The sequence below is a fragment of the Lepidochelys kempii genome, chromosome 9, assembly GCF_965140285.1.
Source record: "Lepidochelys kempii isolate rLepKem1 chromosome 9, rLepKem1.hap1, whole genome shotgun sequence".
Classification (NCBI taxonomy): domain Eukaryota; kingdom Metazoa; phylum Chordata; order Testudines; family Cheloniidae; genus Lepidochelys; species Lepidochelys kempii.
In genome coordinates, this window is record NC_136388.1 from 66,654,877 (window position 1) to 66,678,262 (window position 23,386).

Here is a 23,386-nt window from a genome sequence, read left to right on the forward strand (position 1 = left end):
GAATTTTTACTTTGAGAATAAGTTTAATACAAAATTTCTTTCTTAATTTATTTAGTCTCTGCCCGTTTGGCAGCTATATTACTTTTGCTGCTGTGATGCAAACATTGTTGCCCTCAATGAATAGGTGTTATTTCCTATGATATGGATGTCTGTTAGTATTAGGATCTATTTAATAAATATTCATAACATCCACTCTTCAAAAACAGGAATTTTAGATAATCTATTCCATTAAACATAAATTTATTTTATATCTACCCGTTAGGACAAGGAATGAAATTTCAGTCAGTGTCCTTTTCAAGATGTTTGTCCTAATGGATGACACTTAGAAATAAAATAGACTTATGTATAATGGAATAGGCTGTCCAAGTCACCCTTGCTTTGAAACATGTACATGCTCATAAGGAAAAGAATTTATGAAGTATCTTCAGAATATCTGACACAAACCAAAAGTTAGACACTAGTTATTTAACATCTTTAAAGGATAAAGCAGACACTGACTACTTTAATTTGTCTGTAAGAGAACAAAACTGAGAAACCGGTTTAATTTAAAATTGTTGTTTGTACATCATACTATTATAGTTTATATATCACTGGCATTAAAGAATAAGCATTTGGCTTCCTATTCAAACCTACATAAATCTCACCATACTTAATAAATAAAAATCTTCTAAATAATCTAGTTATGATTGAATCACATATCCAATTCTAGTTTACCTATTATCCTTTAATTCTTGCAGAATGTAAAGATGTACAACTTGATAGTATAGGAACTGTGATTGTAGGAAGTGAATGATGCAATTCCTAAAGTTGGATTATTTCCCCTCCTCCTTTTGTAGGAAGAAAAAAAAAATACATTCCTGTCTTCTTGGGCTAACTGACCGCTCATGTAGTCTGACCTAATGAACCTTTCAGCTCAAAAGCCTGCACACATCTCCTCGGAAGCAATGAACTGAAATTTTACCCTCGGCATTGTCTCTCAACCCCCCAGTGGTATGACTGTAGTGCCAAGGTACCAAAAACCACTGTAAACATTTGATGAAGGCCAATCCCCGCAGGAATGCTGTTGAGTTCATTTTGGGGGTTTTTTTGGATTTTTTTCCAAAGATTCATTTGGAAATCTGCTTGATCAATAGTTTCTTTACTTAAATATGCAACTAATTTAACAATCTGATATTTTACCCTATTTCAGTTGTGAAGTGTCTTTTCTTTACCTCCTCTATTATTACTTTGTAGGGAAAAAATCAAAAGCTTGGCAAACCATTCTCTTAATATCTTCACTGATTTACAAGCATACAGCCACTTCTGTACAATTTTATGTGAATAATTTGCAATTGCTTTAATCAAAAGGACAATTACGCACCTATAAGCAAATTTCTCTAAAAGCACTATTGACCTGTAGAATGGATTCACACTCCTGAATGTGAGGCATCTAGTGCATGGCATCCAAAGACATATTCAAAGACAGTTAATTTTTTTAAGTCATACAGTAAATTCTGACAAATTTCATATCTGATTTAAAGATAGCAATTTAAAATTATGATATAAAACTTCCCTGGGGGAGGTGGGAGAGGATGGGATAGTATGTATATTGATTATACTAGTCTCACAGAATCCTACCTACGGGTTAGTAATTCTTCTCTCACTAAAAGATACCGTCTATGAATATTGGAAATGCCAGGTAGAAAGAGCTCTTCATACAGATTAATTTAAATATAACAAAACATACCAGAGAACATCCTTCACAACATAATCTAAACAGCACTAAGCTTCATGTAAGCTCCTCAGAGGATAGACCATGTCCTCTTGTATATCTCTGTCAAATGCCATTTAAAACTCTGGCATTACAGAAATAATAAAAAACTATATTATGTTGCTATTAAGACTGCTACTATTATTAATAAATATATCAACATCCTACCTCTACCAATATCATAAAGAAAACTCATGTTATCTAAACCACCTGGGAAGACACAGGATTCTTTTAATTACATTTGTGTGTGTGTGTATGTGTGTGAGAGACAAAGAAAACAAAGTTGTTTTAAGTAGTTATACTAGATGTATACACAGAACACAAAAGGGACAAACGTACACAGCACAAACACCTTAACATCCAAGGTTGGTGGGAAGAAATGTGAACTCATTTTGGGAACAATTTCTGAACTGCATCTACTCCAAACTTTGAGCATCTCAGTGGCATTATGTTGAGACAATAACACATACAAATATGAGAATTCGGTGTTTCATCTTTGCAAATTTTCATGGAGATACTGATATGAAATTACACTATAGAAGCTCTGATGGCAGGGTCTTGACGTAGCCCTTTCAAGGGTTCAACAGTCCTAGTGCATAAAAGTGAGGGTCCAGGACACATTCAAACATAAAGATAACCATTCAAGTTCAGTCCAGTGGCCTTTCAAATCCAGTACCTGTGTCTGATGGTCAATAACAGATACTTAGAGGAAGGTGCAAACCTCCTCATGTTGGACAATTATGCAGTAATCTGCTAGTAGGCACAATTTCTGCCTAACCTGATCAATGTCTTATGCCCTGAAGCATGCAGATTTATGTCCCTTATACTTTTTATCCTGTGTAAGGCCCTAATTCAGGAGAGTACTTAAGCACGTTAATTCCAATTAACTTCAATGGGAGTGAAGTACATATGTAAGCAGCCCTCTGAAATAAGGATACTTTACTGAACTAGGACCTAATGTACTGTGAATGTGATTGGGATCTAATGTGACTGAGGATTTTAATAGTACATGTAAATGTCTAACCCTTTAAAAAAATCATCATACTAAACCCTTTGCTTCCATGATATTTTATGGCAGTGAGTTCCACAAGTTAATTATACATTGTGTAAAAATTATCTGTTTTACATTTATTGCCTTTCAATTTAATTAAATGTCAGCTTGTTTTTGTATCATGAGAAAGGGTAAAAACAAACATCCCTAGTCCTAGTCTATACAGAAAAGGTTTGCTGGTACAGCTATGTTGGCAAACCCTCCTTGCGTAGATGCAACTTATACAATAGGCAAAAGAGTTCTTTTGCTGGCATAGCTTATACCAGCTCTCCAAAACAAAATAAGTTATGCTGGGAAAAGCACTTTTTTGCCAGTATAACTGCATTTGCATTAGGGCCTTGCCTGTATAGAAATGTCCTAAAAAACCCCCATAAAATCACACACCTAACCAAGAATACTGCACTAAAGTTTGCACTGTAGACCTGGCCTTATTTACTTATACTATTTATAATTTTGTATCCCTTTAATGAAGGCCTCCGCTTATTTGTCCCCTCTCTAAACTAAACAGTGCTGATCTTTTCAACCTCTTCACATGAAAACTTTCCAGGCTTTTAATAATTTTGCTTGTTTAGTTCTGAACCTCTTCTATTGCGGCTATAAATATTTTTTGAAATACAACTAGTATTTTATTTGATTCTTTATACAACCCAGTTTATTTTTTGACTGCAGCTGCCCATCAAGAACAGATTCGCATTTAGTTCTCCACAATAATACTATTTGTCCTATGTAAAAAAAGTTAATTTCAAACCCAATAATACATATTATATATATACACACACACTTTTATCTACATATATGTAGATAAAAGAACATGTATATGTAGATAAAAGTATTCCTTTCAACATGCATTACTTTCCATTTGCCAGAGCTAATTTTATCTGCCACATATTGCCAATTTATCTAGCTTTATTAGTGTCCTCAGAAGTTAACCACAGTCTTCTCTACACTTACTTAAATTAAATAATTTTGAATTATCTGAACACTTATCACCTCCAGGTTTATCTCATTTTACAGATTATATATATTAAAATAGGTAAAGAACTGCAGAGAATCCCCTGTGACACATTTAGCCGTGATGAAAATTGACCATTTATTCCTACCCTTGCTTGCAGATTCATAGCCAGTTTTGAAGCTATTTCAATGCTTTACCTCTTGTTCATGACTATTTAGTGTGCATGCTTAAAAGTCTGTTTTGAAGGTAATAAATTACATCATTTGGTTCTCTTTTATGTACTGTTTTGCTGACACACTCAATAAATTCAACTACATTAGAGACGAATATCTTTTCTTTATAGAAGCCCTGCTTTGTTTGTCCCACCATGTTAATCTAGATGTTATATAATTAAGGCTAAAATGATCTTTAAGCTAATTTTCTTAGTGTGAAGTGTAAGGACAAGTTCCTTCCCTGACTGACCCCCATATAAGGCCCCAAAACAATATGGCCCAAAAAAGTGTGGGTTTTTTGTTTTGTTTTTTACATGAATAAATAAGCAAGATATTTCTGTTGTGTGGGTTGGTGCACACAACATTGGTGTTGGCATTGGTAAACATATTTTGAATTAGAACTCAGATAGAACTTCAGACAAAAGTGTCAGCAATTAACAGTTGAGATTTGTATCATCTATTTATTCTTTGACTAGTTATAGATAAGCATTATTCCTGTTCAATAAGCTGCTAACTCACCCCAGTAGGTTGACATCGTTAAAAATTGGAACATGAGCACAGAAAGCATAACGTATACATCCAACTTTCAAATTGTGAACGTCACATGATTTGCAGCCAAAAAATTCCACACATCACTCTTAGTGTATTGATATAAACAGTATCTTGCAAAATTTAAGTTAAATGATAATTACAAAGCTCATTGAACTGAATGAGAAGTTTGATAGTCAGACAAATGCTCTTAAAGGATCAATTAATTCATATGAACCACATAGCTCAGCTGAAAATTGATTCACTAGTCTAAACCACCAGCTTCATCTTCTTCCAGCCATTGGAACATGAGTATTGTCTCTCACAATAATTGTTTAGTGGGGATAGAAGTTGTGGGGGGAAGAAAGCTACTTCAGGAGGTGTGAGTAATCTCAGATACAATAATAACTCTGCGGGAACAGAAGCCCTAGAGTATATAATACAGTTCAAACATCACTTGTTTGCACTCTGTAGTTCATGATACCCCTACGGGTTTGATATTTCCATATATATCACCCTTGTAGAGGTTCAGTTATAATTATCATATTTATGTTCCTCATAACAGAATACCTTTAGTAAAAATATAATTTGAAATCCCTAGAAGCCAATAGCACAATTACAGTTAAAATATATCAACATTTATACAAACATTTTAAACAACAAGATGTTCAATGTGTACAATAAATAAAATATTATCAGGAAAAACTATAGGGAAAAGGCAATATCATAGACTGTAAAAAAAAAACAACCCAAAAACCCAAAAACCAAAACAACCCCAGCCCTTTAAGCTTATTAGATGGGTATAGGAGACTGTAATAGGATTATGAGTTTTGGTTTAGCCTGTCCATCATTCCAAAATCCCCATAACTAAAGGGAATATCTTCATAGGGGTCTGAGTTTAACACTGAAGCTGCTTTATTTAATTCTTCCTATTATATAATGCTGAGTGTTAATTAGTTCCATCCACTTTCTTCAGGCATGTCAATAAGGTAGCTTTGAAGCCAACCTTCTCTGAATTATGAATTAACCAGTTTTGTAACGGCATAATTCATGCCAGCCAGTTAGCCAATTTAGCACACTTGCCTGTAATACAGCTGCAGTGTTATTGTGGCATGGCTGCAAGGAATTTGCTTTCTGTAAATCTGTGTCTTCTGCTACTTAAAACTAGGAAAATACATAATCACTGCATTGTTATTATGTGCTTCTTGTTTTAATAGGACTAATGACAATTATTGAGATTAATGACGCTGTCACAGATCTTACAATTATTTTTATGATTTTATATACTTTAGAATGAGATGTCAAACACACACAGTCCCCTCAGGACAGTCTAAGAGAGGCCACAAAGCAAAAAATAAAAAAGTACCCTGGTCTACATTCATACCAAAGTTTTCCTGATGCCACCCAGTCCCAGATATTTTATCTCACTAATAAAAGCATTAAAATAAATATAATGGCATGACTTGTGTCTTTTGAAGGGAAGAGCAAAGCAACATTTGTAATTGATTCCTCCACACACTCGATGTACAGTAAGACATTTCTGCCTTAGAGCTTTTTAATTTTCAAAGACCATTATTATCCTTTTAGCTGCTATTGTAATAGCAAGTCATATCAGTTTTAACTGCTCTAGAGGAGCCAGTGTTTATGCATTTCTTGTCACAGCCTCTACCTCACCAGTCTCTTAACCCTCCCTAAAATATTGCCATGTCTTTTAACTACAGCAAAAGTGACGATATAGGGCATGATACTACAACCCTTACACACACAAGGAATATGAGTTCCATGAGAATACTTGTGTATATATAGACTGCAGGACCAGGTCCAAAAATGTTCATGAAACAACTGATACAGTATTTGCAGCACAGAATCATTAGTTCTCCCTCTGAGTTATTAAAAAGGTTAATAAGTTAGGAATAACAGCTATAATTGCCATAATCTCCCCCTTCCTGCCTCCCCCCAGCTCCCACCAAAAGAAAAATAAAATGTCTTTTTTTAAAATCCAGAATGTGTGAGTAATACTGAAAGCTACAAGCCTCAGAGTAAAAACCACCAAACAAACCAGACAACTTATAGGATCACACCTTTCCTGAGACAGATGCAAATGTACAGAAAAAATAATAATTACACATCATTACTTCCTTGCTGTCCACTGGATGGAAGGAGTATATATGCAATGTTCACTTTGCAGGATCTGGGACTAATGTAGGGAAGAACTGTCTGACTGTGGAATGAAGGGCAGGGTACTTTCATTGACACTGTTGTTGACATATGCTGGCAATAACAGAACTGCACATGCAATCTGGACAAGTCAAATATGAAAGTGAAGTACTACAGAGTGGTAAGAAGGAGAGAGAAAATTGAAGAACACTTGAGATTCATTTGTCTGTACACTGCCAAGATTGTTCACAAGTGTAATCACGAGCCTGGTCCTTTCCTGCAAGGGCCAAAAGGTATTCATATTTTGGGCACTGGGTGATCTGCTTGTTTAAAGCGTATATTTATATATATAACAAATGGCCAAATATCATATTCTGGTAAAACTCCTGCTGTCAGGAAGGGTTACAGAATTTGTGTTTACTGAACCAAAACTCCTACCAAGCAAGGGCTGTACGATTTGGCCTACTACATATTTTCACACAGGCGTAAGAGTGAATGCACACCTGTGTCAATGTTTCAAACTATAACAAAATCCAAAGGTTTAAAATAATAATGGGTGTTCCTGAACTGAACCCAGAGCCATTATTTCATACACAGGAAATATTTTTATAGAATCATAGAATATTAGGGTTGGAAGGGACCTCAGGAGGTCATCTAGTCCAACCCCCTGCTCAAAGCAGGGCCAATCCCAACTAAATCATCCCAGCCAGGGCTTTGTCAAGCCTGACCTTAGAAACCTCAAAGGAAGGAGATTCCACCACCTGCCTAGGTAACGCATTCCAGTGCTTCATCACCCTTCTAGTGAAAAAGTTTTTCCTAATATCCAACCTGAATCTCCCCCACTGCAACTTGAGACCATTACTCCTTGTTCTATCATCTGGTACCCCTGAGAACAGTCTAGATCCAACCTCTTTGGAACCCCCTTTCAGGCAGTTGAAAGCAGCTATCAAATCCCCCCTCATTCTTCTCTTCTGTAGACTAAACATCCCTAGTTCCCTCAGCCTCTCCTCATAACTCATGTGTTCCAGTCCCCTAATCATTTTTGTTGCTCTCCGCTGGATGCTTTCCAATTTTTCTACATCATTCTTATAGTGTGGGGCCAAAAACTGGACTCAGTGCTACAGATGAGGTCTCACCAATGTCGAATAGAGGGGAACGATCATGTCCCTCGATCTGCTGGCAATGCCTCTACTTATACAGCCCCAATTGCCGTTAGCCTTCTTGGCAACAAGGGCACACTGTTGACTCATATCCAGCTTCTTGTCCACTGTAACCCCTAGGTCCTTTTCTGCAGAACTGCTGCCTAGCCATTTGGTCCCTAGTCTGTAGCGGTGCATGGGATTCTTCCGTCCTAAGTGCAGGACTCTGCACTTATCCTTGTTGAACCTCATCAGATTTCTTTTGGCCCAATCCTCTAATTTGTCTAGGTCCTTCTGTATCCTATCCCTACCCTCCAGCATACCTACCACTCTTCCCAGTTTAGTGTCATCTAAAAACTTGCCCACGCCATCCTCCGGATCGTTAATGAAGATATTGAACAAAACCAACCCCATGACTGACCCTTGGGGCACTCAGCTTGATACCGGCTGCCAAATAGACATGGAGCCATTGATAACTACCCGTTGAGCCCAATGATCTAAGCAGCTTTCTATCCACTTTATAGTCCATTCATCCAGCCCATACTTTAACTTGCTGGCAAGAATACTGTGGGAGACCGTAACAAAAGCTTTGCTAAAGTCAAGGAATAACATGTCCACTGCTTTCCCCTCATCCACAGAGCGAGTTATCTAGTCATAGAAGGCAATTAGATTAGTCAGGCATGACTTGCCCTTGGTGAATCCATGCTGACTGTTCTTGATCACTTTCCTCTCCTCTAAGTGCTTCAGAATTGATTCCTTGCTGCATTTCTCCTAAATGTTCAAGGAAGTTTTCGTCCAGCTTCCAAACTGAATACAATTTTACAAGGCATTAGTAGGTGAGCGTGATAGATCACCTACCCCTACATCTGAGTAAGTGATAGCAAGTGATAGCAATGGGGTTTTTTTGCGTGTCCTTTTAAGTTTATTATACTCCATGACTGAACCTCCTTTTTTGGTGTGTCAGCCTCTAATGGCGCTACTAGCACCAATAACAAAGCCATAATGTAATCCTTAATACTTCTGTCACAGGGCAGGAATACCCTGTCACCTCTTTGGAGTGTTTTGACACTGTGACCAAGTCCAAACAACTGCACCTCTTCTCAGGAGGGTATGACCTAATGGTCTGAATCGGGGGGATGGAGGCTGCTCTTAAATTCAGGGCAGCCTGGCTGAGTGGCCTATGTCTGTTAGGGGAGCCCTATAGCTCAGGACAATATGGCACAATGGCCAGTGCCAGTGACCTGTCCTTAGAGTCTGGGCAGTATGGCGTAGAGGCCGGAGCCAATAGGACCACCCTTCAACGCAGGGAGGTACAGCTTAGAGGCCAGAGTGAATGGGGCTACCCTTCTACACAGGGCAGCATGGCCTAGTGTCCAGGGTCAATAGGGCTGCCCTTCTGTGCACTGTGCAGGGCAGCGTGACCTAGTTGCTGGAGTCAATAGGGCTGCCCTTCTGTGCCGTGCATCATGGACAAGTGTCCAGGGTCAACAGGGCTGCCCTTTTGCTCAGGGCAGCATGGCCTAAAGTCCAAAGTCAATAGGACTGTCCTTCTGTGCCAGGCAACATGGCTTAGTGGCCAAAAAGGGGGTAGGCCACCAACCAGGGTGGGTTGGCAGCCTGGGTAGGAAGACCCAGGACCTCCCTACTCCACTAGGTCCCAGCCCAGGGCCCTATCACTGACGAGTGTATCTGCCACTGAGTCAGCAGAGATCTCCCTGAAACACTAATTCCATTCCCAGTTCCACAACTGGATCAATGTCTGGTTCCCCTAGGCTACTTCCCACCTTATCTTCCTGCTCCATAATCCACAGGTCCTCTAGTTCTTCAGGGAGGTTGGCAGGTGAAGTTCCCTGCGACTCCTTTCCCTTGTGGGTGTCCACAGACAGCTGGGTATTGACCTGGGTCTTGGTGTGCCTGGCTTTTGCATTTTGGGGTTCTGATAGCTCCCAGGCAGGAGCCAGCAATGTATATCCTCTCTCCTCCGTGGTCAACCCTGACTATGCTGAGCTGCTCCCTTTTATACTGTGGTCTAGCTGGAGCATGCCGGGTGAGGGGGCGTGGGCTCCTTAGCCTACGGTATGGGGTTAACCTCTTCCTATCTATATCCTGTCACCACCTTTCTGAGTGGTACTTGACATAAGTATCAAGACACATTGAACTATTACCAACTGCAACAACGTACATCTCACTATATTTTAAAATTTCATTAAAGTTGGAAAGTAATGAAAGCCTCAAAGTCTTCATAATTAACTTTCTTCTGCAGTTTTTACACCAGACAAACGGAACATATATCAAATAGTCAACACTACTGTTCGCAGCTGAAGAAAAACTGAACTCTTATGTGAATGCGGTATTTATACAGAAAAAAATCCAGAGACATCCTCACTTAAAAATCAGCACATAGTTCTCATCTGAAATAATTTACATTTTTCCTGAAGAAAATGTATACAAATGTCAGTATTCAGTGTACATGCCAAAATTAACATAAATGTGTTTCCTTGTGAAATTAAATAACTATATGCAATGGTTGTGATGTTTCTTTCCATGCACTGCAAAACAGATGTTAGTGTTTGAAAAGCAGCAAACTTGGCTTCCATTCATTCTTACTAATAGTACTAATCTGGAGTCTGTGGTTTTCAGGAAGCAAGTGGCAAATTTCAAGGGATAATATTAAATTTACGTATCATATATACACTCAAACATTTCTATGACCATTTTCAACCAACAATGCGCTTTGCTAAGCTGCTAGAAGTTTTGACACCTCAAGAATGTAAAGACTTTCCATTCATTTTTCTGATTATTAGAATTTTCAAGATAAAGGTGCACAATCAAATGATAGCTTGTAGATAACTGGTTCAAAAATAACACTTCATAAAATCAACTGCAACAAAAGTTCTGGAACAGTCAGGGGTTCTCAGGACAAATTTTTGGTGGCTTCAGAGTGCGGCCACCAATTCTTGCTGGTGGCTGCTCTCACACTTTTTGCTACAATACTGCATTAGCTTTAGGAAAAACAAAGAAATATGCACATATACCTATCCAAATCATTGTAACTTATTTATTGCTAGCTACTAAGTCTGTTGTTAAAAGTGATATTAATAAACATACAAGTATCACTTTTCACAGCAGACTTATCCAGTCCTGCCTAGCCTGGGGACAAATTAAGCCCTGGATGGGGGGGTCAGAGGAGGCAGCAGGAAGCTGGAGCCCAAAGCCCTGGGGCCTGCCACAACACAGCTAGAGCCTGGGGCTGGAGTCCAAAGCCCCTCACCCTGCAATCTCATGGCTGAAGCCCAAAGCCTGAGCCCCACTGCCCCTGGGAAGGTGGGAATTCACTGGCCGCCTGTTATTCCAGGGTTGTGCCCCAGGTATCGTCAGAAGGTGGTAGGGCACAAACTTCTGCTGGCGGCGGCAGCAATCAACACCAAGGCAGTGCATTCAGGAGCAACAGGGAGGGGAGGGGCCAATATATTTCCCCCCATCCCAGCCCAGGAGGCTGTGGCCACAAGAAAAGCCCCCTGGTGGCCACATTTGAGAAACACTGGACCATAGTGACTTTAGCTTCCTCAGATGAGTTCATTCTGTGGCAACATGCTTGATACAAAGTCTCTTGTTTTGTGCTCCCATGTTTATAATTTAACAGTGCAAGATTACATGCAATGAATCTTCAATACTTTCACCCAGAGAAAAACAACTGCAAAATCTATCATATCTGAAAGATATTTTGCGCTAGACACCCAAAATAGAATGATGTTACTGCTTTCAGTCTATCAATCTCAATTTACTTAAGTTCTGGCATACTGCGTTTTACCCAAAAGGCTAGTATGCTGGAACAGATATGATCCTCTCTATGTACCAGTGTAGCATAAGAAGCCTTGAAGGGGGTTAAAAACTCGCATTGCTTCCAAGAACTTTTCAGTTGTCTGATCATAACAAACAATGTTCCATGTACTTAAATAACTTCTGAATGTAGCCAGATTTGATTATTTTTAAAGCTGTTTTGAAGTATTGTCACTATGTCTGCCTTTTACTTAAGCATTTGCACTAACGTAAGTCATGGTGTAAGAAACTGTCACAAGATGACTAGCCCTTACGTGTAACATAGGGCCCATCCATCTGTGCTTGATCAGCACACCCTTCAAGTTAATTAATTAATTAGGCCCTATAGATGGCATCTGGTTTGAGTGGGTTCCTAGCAAGGGAGTTTGTGGTGATTAATCTCAGGAGTGCAGGGGAAAATGCAGAAGAAAGAGAGAGAGCTAGGAGTTCACACCCAATTATTGTGAAGAACTCAAAAGTTGAGTGTAGGGTGTTTGCTTCCTTGCTTTGCTTCCTATTGGACGCAGTGGGTATATAAAATATTTTTCTCCTCAAAATGCACAGCTGATGCATTTGCAGTATCAAAGCACCTCTACCTTCACCACACCAGTCTTATGGAAGACTAATCCTCTGTCCTGTCATTCTGGAACTTTGCTTTGCACAAAATTTTATTGTACCAGCCTTTGACTCTTATGAGTTTGATTTAAGTACATGACAGTGGAATATCCACACAATTACTTGTTTCATTAAAAATACTGCCAGCCTCAACAAGAAAAGATAACAAATATGTTAAACAAATTTGGCCATCAACTAACAGTGATTTGCAACATGATTACATCTAGGTTCTCATCCCAGCCACCCACTGCCTGAGTCCTGCTCCCCTCTCCTCTGCTCTGGTCTAACCAACCTCAGCCACTCACCCATTCATTTCATTTAATTCACCTCCCCAGCCACTTATTCAAAGACCTACACTATGATGTAAGGTTCTGAGAGGGGAGGGGGGTTCAATAGGAGTGCTGGGATAGTGGGCTGTTGAGGCCCGTCATTCTGGTCTTAGATTGCCCAGCACCTTCACCATCTCAACCGTCTCAACCTCTTTGCAGGTCAACTTCCCTCTTACCAAGGAGAAAGGAATATCCCTCATAAAGATAGAGGTACATCAGAAAGATCAGTGTCCCTTATTTAGAAGGTTAGTTGATGTAAAGGGTCAGCAGCAGAGGTAATGAAATGTTTAGGATTAAAAGTTTTCTGCGGGAAACAAAAGTCAGATTTTTGGTATGTGTGTTGTAGTGCTCTCAAATTTCTCTACTTTACCATTATAGTTATAGTAGGTAATGTACACCAGATCAGATGTTATGTAGAGAAGTCCAAGGACATTACTCAGAGGGCTTATGAAATGTTTGTTGCAAGTTTAATTCTCAGAAATTCTATTCAGCCAAAGCTGTGGTTTTGAAACTAAAATGACTTAATAGTTCCAAGAACTCTACCCTTTAATAAGCAACACATGTCGTTTACAGTCAGTTGACTGGGGGAATAAGGGGGGTGAGTGGAGAAGGAGGTGGCACAGAAGAAAACATGATACCTTACATGTGATCTAGGCCATACCATCTGTTGTGGTGTCAAATATTTATACATAATTTGTGATTTCTAGACTGGCACATGCTACCAAATACTTCACCATTTAATTGACGGGAACTTTTGCCATACTCATGGAAAAGCAGTTGTCTGCCAGGCATCCAATGTTAATCACTATGGCAATGCATATTTGAGAAATTCTTATAATGGTTTCACTTTATTGTGCCATCAGATCTGGCATCAGGAAAAATGTCTTCCAGTTCCAATATAAGATAGTTTCTGTGGTTTTGGGGGGTAGGATTTGCACAGAAGAGTCTCTGCATTGGTAGATGAGTACTGAATATGAGGAGTAAAAAGAGAAAACTTTCACAGGAGAAAACTAACAACACTAACATCAAGAATAAAAATGAGTAGCTAATGTATGGCAAGTCATCATCATCACCTCAGCCATCATCAAAAGGTACTCACAGTTTTTAAAACCCCAGGACTAACAAACAATTATTATAACTGTCAAACAAAATGGACTACATGGTGAAAATAAATGTAGAAAAGAAAAATCTGTAATCTGACTTTCTATAGTTGCACCATCATAAATGGTAAATGTTTACTTTACTATCATACTATGTAGCAGCACTGCAGTTACCACAAAGAAGAAAAATTTTCAGGGAAACTGAGTCAGATTTCACAGAATCATTAGTCTCTTCATACTGAATACATCCTCTTCTGTATCTTCGCTTCTTTCAAATCGTGGTTTTATTAAAAAAAAACCTACAAATAACTACCAGTAGAAATAAGAATCCATCTAAAATCAGTTGTCATCATGAACAAAACTTCAGATCTCGGCATGAAAGCACAGAATCACACTTTTAAAGTATATTGAGAATTTGTCAATTCCAGACAGCTACAGGACACTGATACCTTGTGATTATGTTTTTCACGAACTCAAATGGAAACCTAAAATATTAATTTCATGTTGCTGCTCCTGACAGAGCTGAGATAGTTGTGGACACTCCAATTTTATGGCTCCCAAATACTATTTGTCAGCAGTAATGGGCACTTGCATTAGAATAACAGTATAAAAATCATTACGGAAATAGCATTAGTGCCACAATCAAGTCTCATTTCCTAGAAACACACTTGACTATTAGTTTATATTTTAACAAAAGAGATACTATTTTTTCAGTCCACTTATGACTTAGATATTTGAAGATTCAATCTATCAAAAAATGTAATGTTACCACTATGATTGTTTCCCAGGGTCTGCTTTCATATAGAAAAGTGACTGTTTGAAGCTCCTCAGCCAAAAGGAATTTCATCACTCCCATTATTTACTGTAGTAGTAAAGCTTAGCCACAAATCAAATACTAAGTCATTTTTTTTTATCTGATTTGTCTGGCTCAAGGTTGCACTGAAAAGCCAGAAAAGAACCCAAGGGAAAATTTCTATCCTGACCTACTCCTTGCGCAATCCAAACAAACTTATCCTGGAAGTGATATGTAATGTCATGATAAAACCATACAAAGAGGCCTCTTGACTTTTAGGGTATCGCAAGGGGTGAAAATCTTTGCAGAATTAGACCCACTGATTGTAATATTGGTTTGCATCCAGGCCTTAGTAGTAAATTGGGTAAACCTTTCGTAAACTGGTTTGATTGCAAAGGGTCATGAATGGAATGCAGTCCTCCCATGAAAAACTCAGAGAAGTATCTTAGTAACGTTTGATTGGTTTGTGGTTGTGTTGTTTTCATTTAAGCATATTATGGTGCAGATGCTGAGCATTATGTAAACATTTACATTGCCAATAATGGGCCTCTAACTGCAAAACACATTAACCAACAGCTGGGATGGGAGGGGGAGTGAACGATAACAAAAAAAGCAAGAAGATTGATAAACACTTCACAGTGTAAATCATGTTAGAAAAGGAAAATGTCATCTTGCCTATAAATCCCTGTCCTTTTGTTGGTTAAACTTAATGTTGCTATATTGCTCCTTCACCACATTCTTTTTACTTCAGGGGACAAAAAACGAGTTGACTTGAACTCACACGTGCACTACTTCCAACATCTGCCCGAATGCTCTCATCTTAAACTCTAAAATGGAGGCATGGGGTGAATGTTTACTTAACTACAGTAAAGTACCAGGCACACACAAAATAATTATAATTCGAAAAGCAGATTCGGTTATTTGTCAAGTACACTGCATATAGCTGCTTCAACAATTTTATTTAATATCTTAAAAAAAAAGAAAAGGAGTACTTGTGGCACCTTAGACACTAACCAATTTATTTGAGCATAAGCTTTCGTGAGCTACAGCTCACTTCATCGGATGCATACTGTGGAAAATACAGAAGATGCTCTTATATACACAAACCATGAAAAAATGGGTGTTTATCACTACAAAAGGTTTTCTCTCCCCCCACCCTGCTCTCCTGCTGGTAATAGCTTATCTAAAATGATCACTCTCCTTACAATGTGTATGATAATCAAGGTGGGCCATTTCCAGCACAAATCCAGGGTTTAACAAGAACATCTGAGGAAGGGGGGGGGGAGGAGGGATGATGATAATAAACAAGGGGAAATAGGTTACTTTTTATAATGAATCAACCATTCCCAGTCTCTATTCAAGCCTAAGTTAATTGTATCCAATTTGCAAATACAATTAACTTAGGCTTGAATAGAGACTGGGAATGGTTTGTTTGTTTGATTCGCTGACCAACTGTATGACCCTGGGTAGATTACAAAGCACTTGGATTTCCAGATAGGCTGGGAACATGCCGCTCCCTTTGATTTCAATGGGATCTGTAGGTACTAAGCTCTTCTGACGCCCAGGCCCTTAACTTCTCTGTACATTTGTTTCTTTATCTGTAAAACGGAGGCGGAATAAACAGTTCTGTAAAGCACTTTGAGATCTTTGGATAAAGAGACCTATGGTCTACACTTAAAATGCTGAACTGATGCAGTTGTGGCGCTACAGCTATGCTGATGTAGCACTTCAGTGTAGACACCCACTAGAGTGACAGATGGGGCTCTCCTATCACTATTGTAGTTAATCCACCCCCCTGAGAGATGGTAGCTAGGTCAATGGAATAATTCGTCCATTGACCAAGCACTGTCTACACCAGGTGGATAGGCTGACAAGCTACATCTCTCAAATGTGTGGATTTTTCACACCCCTAAGACACTTAGCTATGCTGATGTAAGTTTTCATTGTAGACTGGCCCATAAAAACAGACTAATAGCATCTTCACCCTTGCCCAATCTATCAGCTTCATCACTACTTGTCTTCACAAGATTATTCAGTGTTTTATTCTAAATTGCTGTCATCAACAATGTTACAGCATTCCCTCAGAAGTAAGAGGTTTAAAATGCATGAGACCTACTGTAATTTAAAAATAGGGGGTACTTGGGCAAAGGTTCTCCAGAAAAAAGGGTATAAAATATATGGAATAAGTTACTGTGGAAAGAGGTTGTAATAAAGACCATAAATGAGTTCAAGACATCTTGCTTTATTTTGAAAGAATTAGGGATTTTAAGAATAATGGTAAAAGAAAGAAAAAAGGCAGGAATGTTGGGGTGGATTGTTTAATCATATCCCTATAGTGGGTTTTTTCTGGTCCCTCTAGCCACAACTTTTGCATTTCTAACAGAGGCTTCACATCATCTTTTTCTCTTTCCAATGTGAAGTGCTCCAAAGTGTGTCTTTTATGTGCCTTCTTACTGTTGGATATCTTGAGTCAAATGCTCAACTTGCCTAAATTGTCATAGATCAACTGAATTCAATGGAGCTATGACAATTTCAATGCATGCAGCTAAGGATCTGTCCCCTCATGTGATGATATCACTTCAGACTTGACAATCACATATGCAGATGACACAATATACACTATACTCCTTTGTTTCACACTCTGAATTCTCTACCACCAGTTTCCTGATGCTCCTTGGTACAACCTAAATTTCTACCAAAATAATCTCTGTGCCAATGAAAAATCCTTCTTTTTTCATGTTCCTGACTCATTCTCTAACTCACTGTGCTTTAACACAATCATTCATCTGTAAATCCAACACCACAATTCATCCTTACCCTTAGACACCACTGGCTACAAAAGTACTTATTCACGCCTTAATTACTTCCCATCAGCTATTGCAAATCCCCTTTCTGATCTTCCTAAATCCCTTCTCTCTAAATCTCAGGTCCGTCAGACTTTGTGTCCACACTGTTCATTTGATCCAGGAAGCAGGACCAGAACACTCGTTTTCTATAACCTTTACTGACTTTCCATCAAGCTATGTATCTTGTGTTCCTGGTTTTTGAAACTTACATGGATTCTTGTTCTACTCTGACTCTCTTAAATTCACTGCCGTACCCAACTCACATACTCCTGGCTTTCGGACTCTTTTCATAGTGTGGATATTTGTGTTGTTTTCTCTCTTGAACTGCTTCCCATTTATTTATTTTTAATATTCCTTTCCTCAAATCAAATGAATAACTTTATCTTCTCCTCATGTTATTGCATCCTTACATTCTCCCTTCATTGTAGCTTCTGTAGTCTGTAATAATACTTGCATTTTTACCATTATTAAATTTCGTCTTTGGCTCTAGTCCACCTTCCTGCAGTTTTTCCTTTTCTACTTGTATGATAATCACTGCCCAGGATCTAATTTTGAAGACCCTCTCTGTCTGTTTCAGCCTCTTCTGTGAAGTGTTTTATGGACACTTCATAAGAAGAATTACATATAAAAATGTTATATCGTATCTATACTTCAGAAAATATTTTTCAAGTCATATGATCATTTGTGGAAGGAGTGAAACAGCCATTTATTCAGGTAATATAAAAGCAATAATAAATTTAACATTTCTACAAATTAACACCACTCAGGTTTATTATTGTAATCAAACTTAATAGACATGTGTCCAGCTGATTGCTAAACTTTTAGGATGACATTTATTGTCTTTATGCAATATGTTTAAATCTCACAAGATGACATTTGAACAGTGTGAATCAATCTATTTTATGGATGTTATTTTTTTCTATGACTTAAAAATATCTTTATCCTACCAATAATTTACTTGGAAGAAAATAAAAGGAGAATCATAACATATTGTTGCCCACTTAAACGTGAATGAAAGCGTTCTGAGACCTATTTTCTGAAACTGGCCATAAGGCCAAGCATCTTTTATTACAAACAAATCTAAAGCTGACCTGCTAATTTGGGAGACACCTGAGAAAATTATGTTTATATTGTGTTTATAATTCAGAGACAAGATCAGCTGCCCTTCCCTTAGCTCTACAAATAGATTCACAGGACAGTGGCATGGTAGCTAGCTGGTACTTTTTTGCCAGAGGTTTCTCTAGATGGATGCCAATGGATATTTCCCTCTCCTGACCAATCATAGCCTGGCTTTGCATTGGGCTGTGCCAATGGACATTCCCTTTGGCTCTAAGGAGCCTCTTCGGGAACTGCTCCCTGCCTAGGCTGAGCAGGGAAGGAACAATGGACCATTCACACTCTCTACCTGTAGCAAGGATTTTCCACACACCCATGCCGCTGGAGTGTGATTCAGGGCTATTATCTGTCCTTATCCTTAGGGTATCGTATTGGCATTCAGTTGCTAAATGTGTTGTTGTTGTTACATTGACTAAGCATTGCATTTTCTTTTCTGTTTGAGTCTAGGCAGAGTGTCATTCAGGTTTCCATGTCTCAGAATATTCTGTCAAAACTGTGCGGATAGACATTCTTTGCAGGGAATAAACACATTTGCCTGCTTAGGCTGACACGATAGGTAGGAAGAGGTTCGTATCTCCAAGAATTGTGAGATTCAGTGTGTGGCGGGGACAGACACACTTACTGGCAGAGACTGCCTGGAAGTCTCTCAGTGGTGCCCCTAACCCTCTCGAGAGGTGGTGGTGGTGGGGGATATAGTGTGGCTTGTAGTCTAATGTGCATGTCTAGGCCTGGATAGGCTGAACAGTATGATGGCTGTGTAGCAGTTTTAATCTTAGGATCTGCAAGTCAGGCTGCGCAGCTATGAGCACCACTTTGCTGGAAAGACTATGTTCATATTCCTCCTTCATTACTTTATGTTATGTTTATTAAAAAAGTCATGGCCATTGTGCCATAAACAGTTCCTTAGTTTATGCACAGGTTTTTTGGGATCCCCTGGGAAATGCATGCTGCCACTACAGAAATGCAAAAATATTGCAGAAACAGAATTTTTCAAGCAGCAAGTTGGTGGTGGGGGTTTAAACCCATTTCAAGATAACTCAGTTTTTATTAACAAAAACATGTCAGTTCCAAAATGTGATTTGATATCTATGCTAAACTTGTATATCCTTCATTTGTGCATATAAAAATCAGTATCTGAATGTATAAAAATAATTTCTGAATGGGTGTGTTTGCTGTTAACTCAATGGATGTGCATGCTAACTGTATATGCACAATTTAGACATCAAGCTTTCAAACTTTTGCCCTTAAAATCTAGTGAACATTCCTCATCAGAACAGCACAGCTTTAAGTTGAACTGAGATGCCAAAAATGTAAATGATGGTGTACTTGCCACTCATATAAAACCCAACCATACTAACTTGCAGCTAGTGTTTGGATTACTCTTTGTGAGAAACAGGTTGCCACATCCATTTCTGAGTCTCATAAAAGCTTATTTTTCAGTTCTCAAAGCTTACTTCCCCACACCTGACATTTAAATAGGCTTTTGGAATTGAAAACAAAGCTTTAGGAGCTTCATAATAGGCTGTGGCAACTCAGACCATGATAACAGCCGGATTGTGTAGCTTTCCTAGGACCTGCAAAATCATATGCTTAGTTCGAAAGGGCCTCTAAAAATAAGAGCAATAATAGTCAAATTTGATACCAGAAGTAATTAGCATGGTACCCTTGACTTACCCTATATGTATGAAGCATTGTAAGCAATTATGTTACATAAGATGTTTCGCAGATACCATGGTACCATACAGTTCTTTCATTACTCTTGTGTCATGTTTATCATTAATGGACATTATATATTTGCTTCAAAAGGACACATACTAATATATCTGTAGATTGTAACAGGAGAACTTATACCTTTGGTTCTTAAGGAAGTAAGAGAATAAATATAGTGCAGATATTTAAACTTTTTTTTATGCTTATAAATGTATTCAGATACTTTGCAGTATAACATTACAGATAATATTTGCAGGCTGTATTGTCTTATAATTTATACTAATAAAGGCAGGTAGCTCTTTTTCACTATTTATAAATCTGGTAATTAATACTTGAACTTTGGGTTACTTATGTAAACTCAGAAGTAATTTATAATAAACATTTATCCTTAGCACCATATTTTTGAATGACATTATTCAGAAAGGATATCAATCTCCATTGCATATTTTCATTTACACAGATTCAAGTATTACCCTTTAGCTTGAATTAAAAAAAATATGAAGGAAATTAACACAAATTTAATTTAAAGCAGTATACAAGTGTACAAGCAACACAACAATATATATAATGTTTGGAGTTAATAGTGCCATATATTGCTATGTCTGCCAATTACAACACACAAGCATTAGCATTTTTTATCAGAGAAAGATGATGATTTTACACACTTGGGAAAATACTTCTTGCACAGATATGGTCTATACGTATCTGGATTGTCTGGTATTTTGCGAATCAGTTGCAATAGGATCTGAGGTTAACATAAAAAACAACCCTTCACCAAGACATAGCATTCTTCAGTGGAAGATAATCAATACAGTTATGCCTAGATACAATGACACACAGGTAAGGACACTGTACTTATCCTAATTCACACACTTCTGCTTTTTGTATATTTGCCTGTATTCATATTCCTAAATACTCCAAGTTGTGAAATGTTTCATACCTATGTAACTCCCACAGTTTATAATGGAAGTTCTTGGCTAAAACCCAGGGCAGTCTGGTTTAGGAAGCTTAGGGGTTAACATTGCTTTAGTATTTTGCTTTTTTAATTCCCTTCTCTTTGCGAACGACATTCATCCCATATGCAAAGTAACACATGGACATGCTGTGACCGTAGTTTACATACTAGTCGACTAGGATATATTATTTAGTTGTATTACTTTAACTACCAAAATCATAAAATAAAATGCATACGTAGTAAAAACTGATTATACAACAAATACCTGTTTTTAAATTGCCTTGGGACTGTTTATGGAGCTCTCTGGACTAAAGCAATTACTAAAACTAGATCTGAATGCCATTATAGATGGTCTTTTCTTATATAACCCATATTTATATTTACCAATAAAAGCTGACTTAAAGCTTGCAATAATGTCTTGGTGGAGAAAGCCGGACAAATTTATTATTTGTGATCCCTTCTTTATCTTTTGCCATTACATTTGGGATAACTCTGAGGTACTTAAATGATATGAATAAGTCTCATTAGTCCACGACTCTTCTATTGTAAGCAAAAATCCTCCATCTAAAAATGAGATATGAAAAATGCTTCTACATATTGTGAAAAAATAAACAAATTACAGAGATATTGTCAGTGGAGTATAACAAAATCAAAGGATATTAGTGCCTCAGTACTATAGGATCTCTAAGATGAAGACCAGATATTTGGTGAAAGTAACATTGAGCCATTTATTTTCAAAGCATGGGAGACATTTAATTGTAGGTAGTCTGTTGCAATAATTTTTTTGTCTTGTATGCAAAGCACAGGTGATGCCATTCTGTTTGATTAACAAGGCAGCAAAATGACTCCACAACACTATTATGGATAGGTTTAGCTTCTGGTTTGTCAAAAAAGCATCTAGCACACTTTGCAAACTATATAAATAACGATAAACATTCTTACCAGCTCAGACAACAAACATGTATATCAGAAATCAATTTACTCATAAAAGTACCATTTGCAATACATTCTTTTAAATGGATTGGGTTCTAGCTGTGTGAAGTTTTATTTTAATGTGTTTTAACAAATAAGAGCAGCCATCAGGAAACCTAACTGTCTAACATGATTTTATTTGGTATAATAGAAGGATAAATGTGAAAGTCATGTGTTAATTCTAACCTTCAGGATGCTCATCATCAAAAGTTTCAAATTACAGTAAAATATAAGTTCTGTTCTTTTCTGGGTTGGAGAATTCTGATGGATTCAGACATAATACATAGATCTGGGTAATTTTTTAAAAGCGTGCACTGAATTTTTTTTTTAATTAAAAAGTGTCTTTATGTAATCTGAAAATTATCTAAAGCCATTAAAAAGCAGTAATGTTCTACTGTCTCAGTTTCATTTTATCCTATTGAAGTTTAACAAGTGGTGGCAGCTTTCCAGATAGCTCGCATAAAAGATTCAAATTAGGTGTCAAAGTTGAATAAGGCAGGTTTGTTTTAATTTTTTCTCTCTCATGCATACTGCTAAAATGGAAATGGTAATGACAATATAACAAGTTTCCTCAAATAAATCAAGTTCACAAGACAATTCTTAAATTATGCCCAGTGTGCATCTCATTGATGTGCTGCAAGCTGACATGATATTGATGTATGGTATTCAAAAATGATCCAAAAGTTGCATTTCAGCACAGACTGCAGTACATATTCTATTAATATATTCCACACTCAGATCTAAAGCACAAAGAGCATACATGTACCTTAAAGCTGTAACTCCCCTGCAGTGAGAAAGTGGAAAAGTGATGGCACATAATGCCATTGCAGCTGCAATATTTCTGAACTAGGACACTCAAAAAAGGGCATTAGCTATTAACATTTCTGGAAACTTTAAGTTTAATTCCACAGAAAACATTTAGCTGTTTAGTGGTAAGAAAAAAACCAGAAAGAACAGTTAGGTCTGCATAGAAATTTGCTTAAACAAATATTAGAAGGAAAATATTTCAGAATCAGATTTCTCTAATAATCTCGTACCCTGAGGCTATTTCCTTTTTCAGTTTTAGCATGTCAGGACATTGGCAAAGTTGTAAAAGAGCAAGAATATTTTTCTAAAAGGAAACAATACTACATTGAAAATATGCAATTTTTAATGTTTAGAGTATAGCCTCTAAAGACAAGAAACCTAGTGAAGGTACAAGATTTGCAGTTAAATCCTGTAGTCATGTACAATAATAAAACAAGCTTAAGAAGATAGAGCATGCAGTGTGTGTCTCATTAATTATCGTGCATTTGAAAAATCAATGTATCAATTAATATGTAGGACTGCAATGAAATGTAGT

The 23,386-nt window shown here is 37.7% G+C and overlaps 1 protein-coding gene across 5 annotated transcripts in view; it reads right to left on the reverse strand.

Annotated features, from left to right (window-relative positions):
* Nucleotides 1-23,386, reverse strand: part of DIAPH2 (diaphanous related formin 2) — an 807,504-nt gene that overhangs the window by 116,523 nt on the left and 667,595 nt on the right. The window contains exon 28 of one of the 5 annotated variants that reach the window (XM_073360858.1): nucleotides 20,367-20,597. The exons of the other annotated variants lie outside the window; for them this stretch is intronic. Coding sequence (XP_073216959.1) covers nucleotides 20,587-20,597 — 11 coding nt within the window. The 3' untranslated portion in view covers nucleotides 20,367-20,586. Of the gene's footprint in view, nucleotides 1-20,366; nucleotides 20,598-23,386 lie in introns of those variants that run through there. 5 annotated transcript variants of the gene reach the window in all.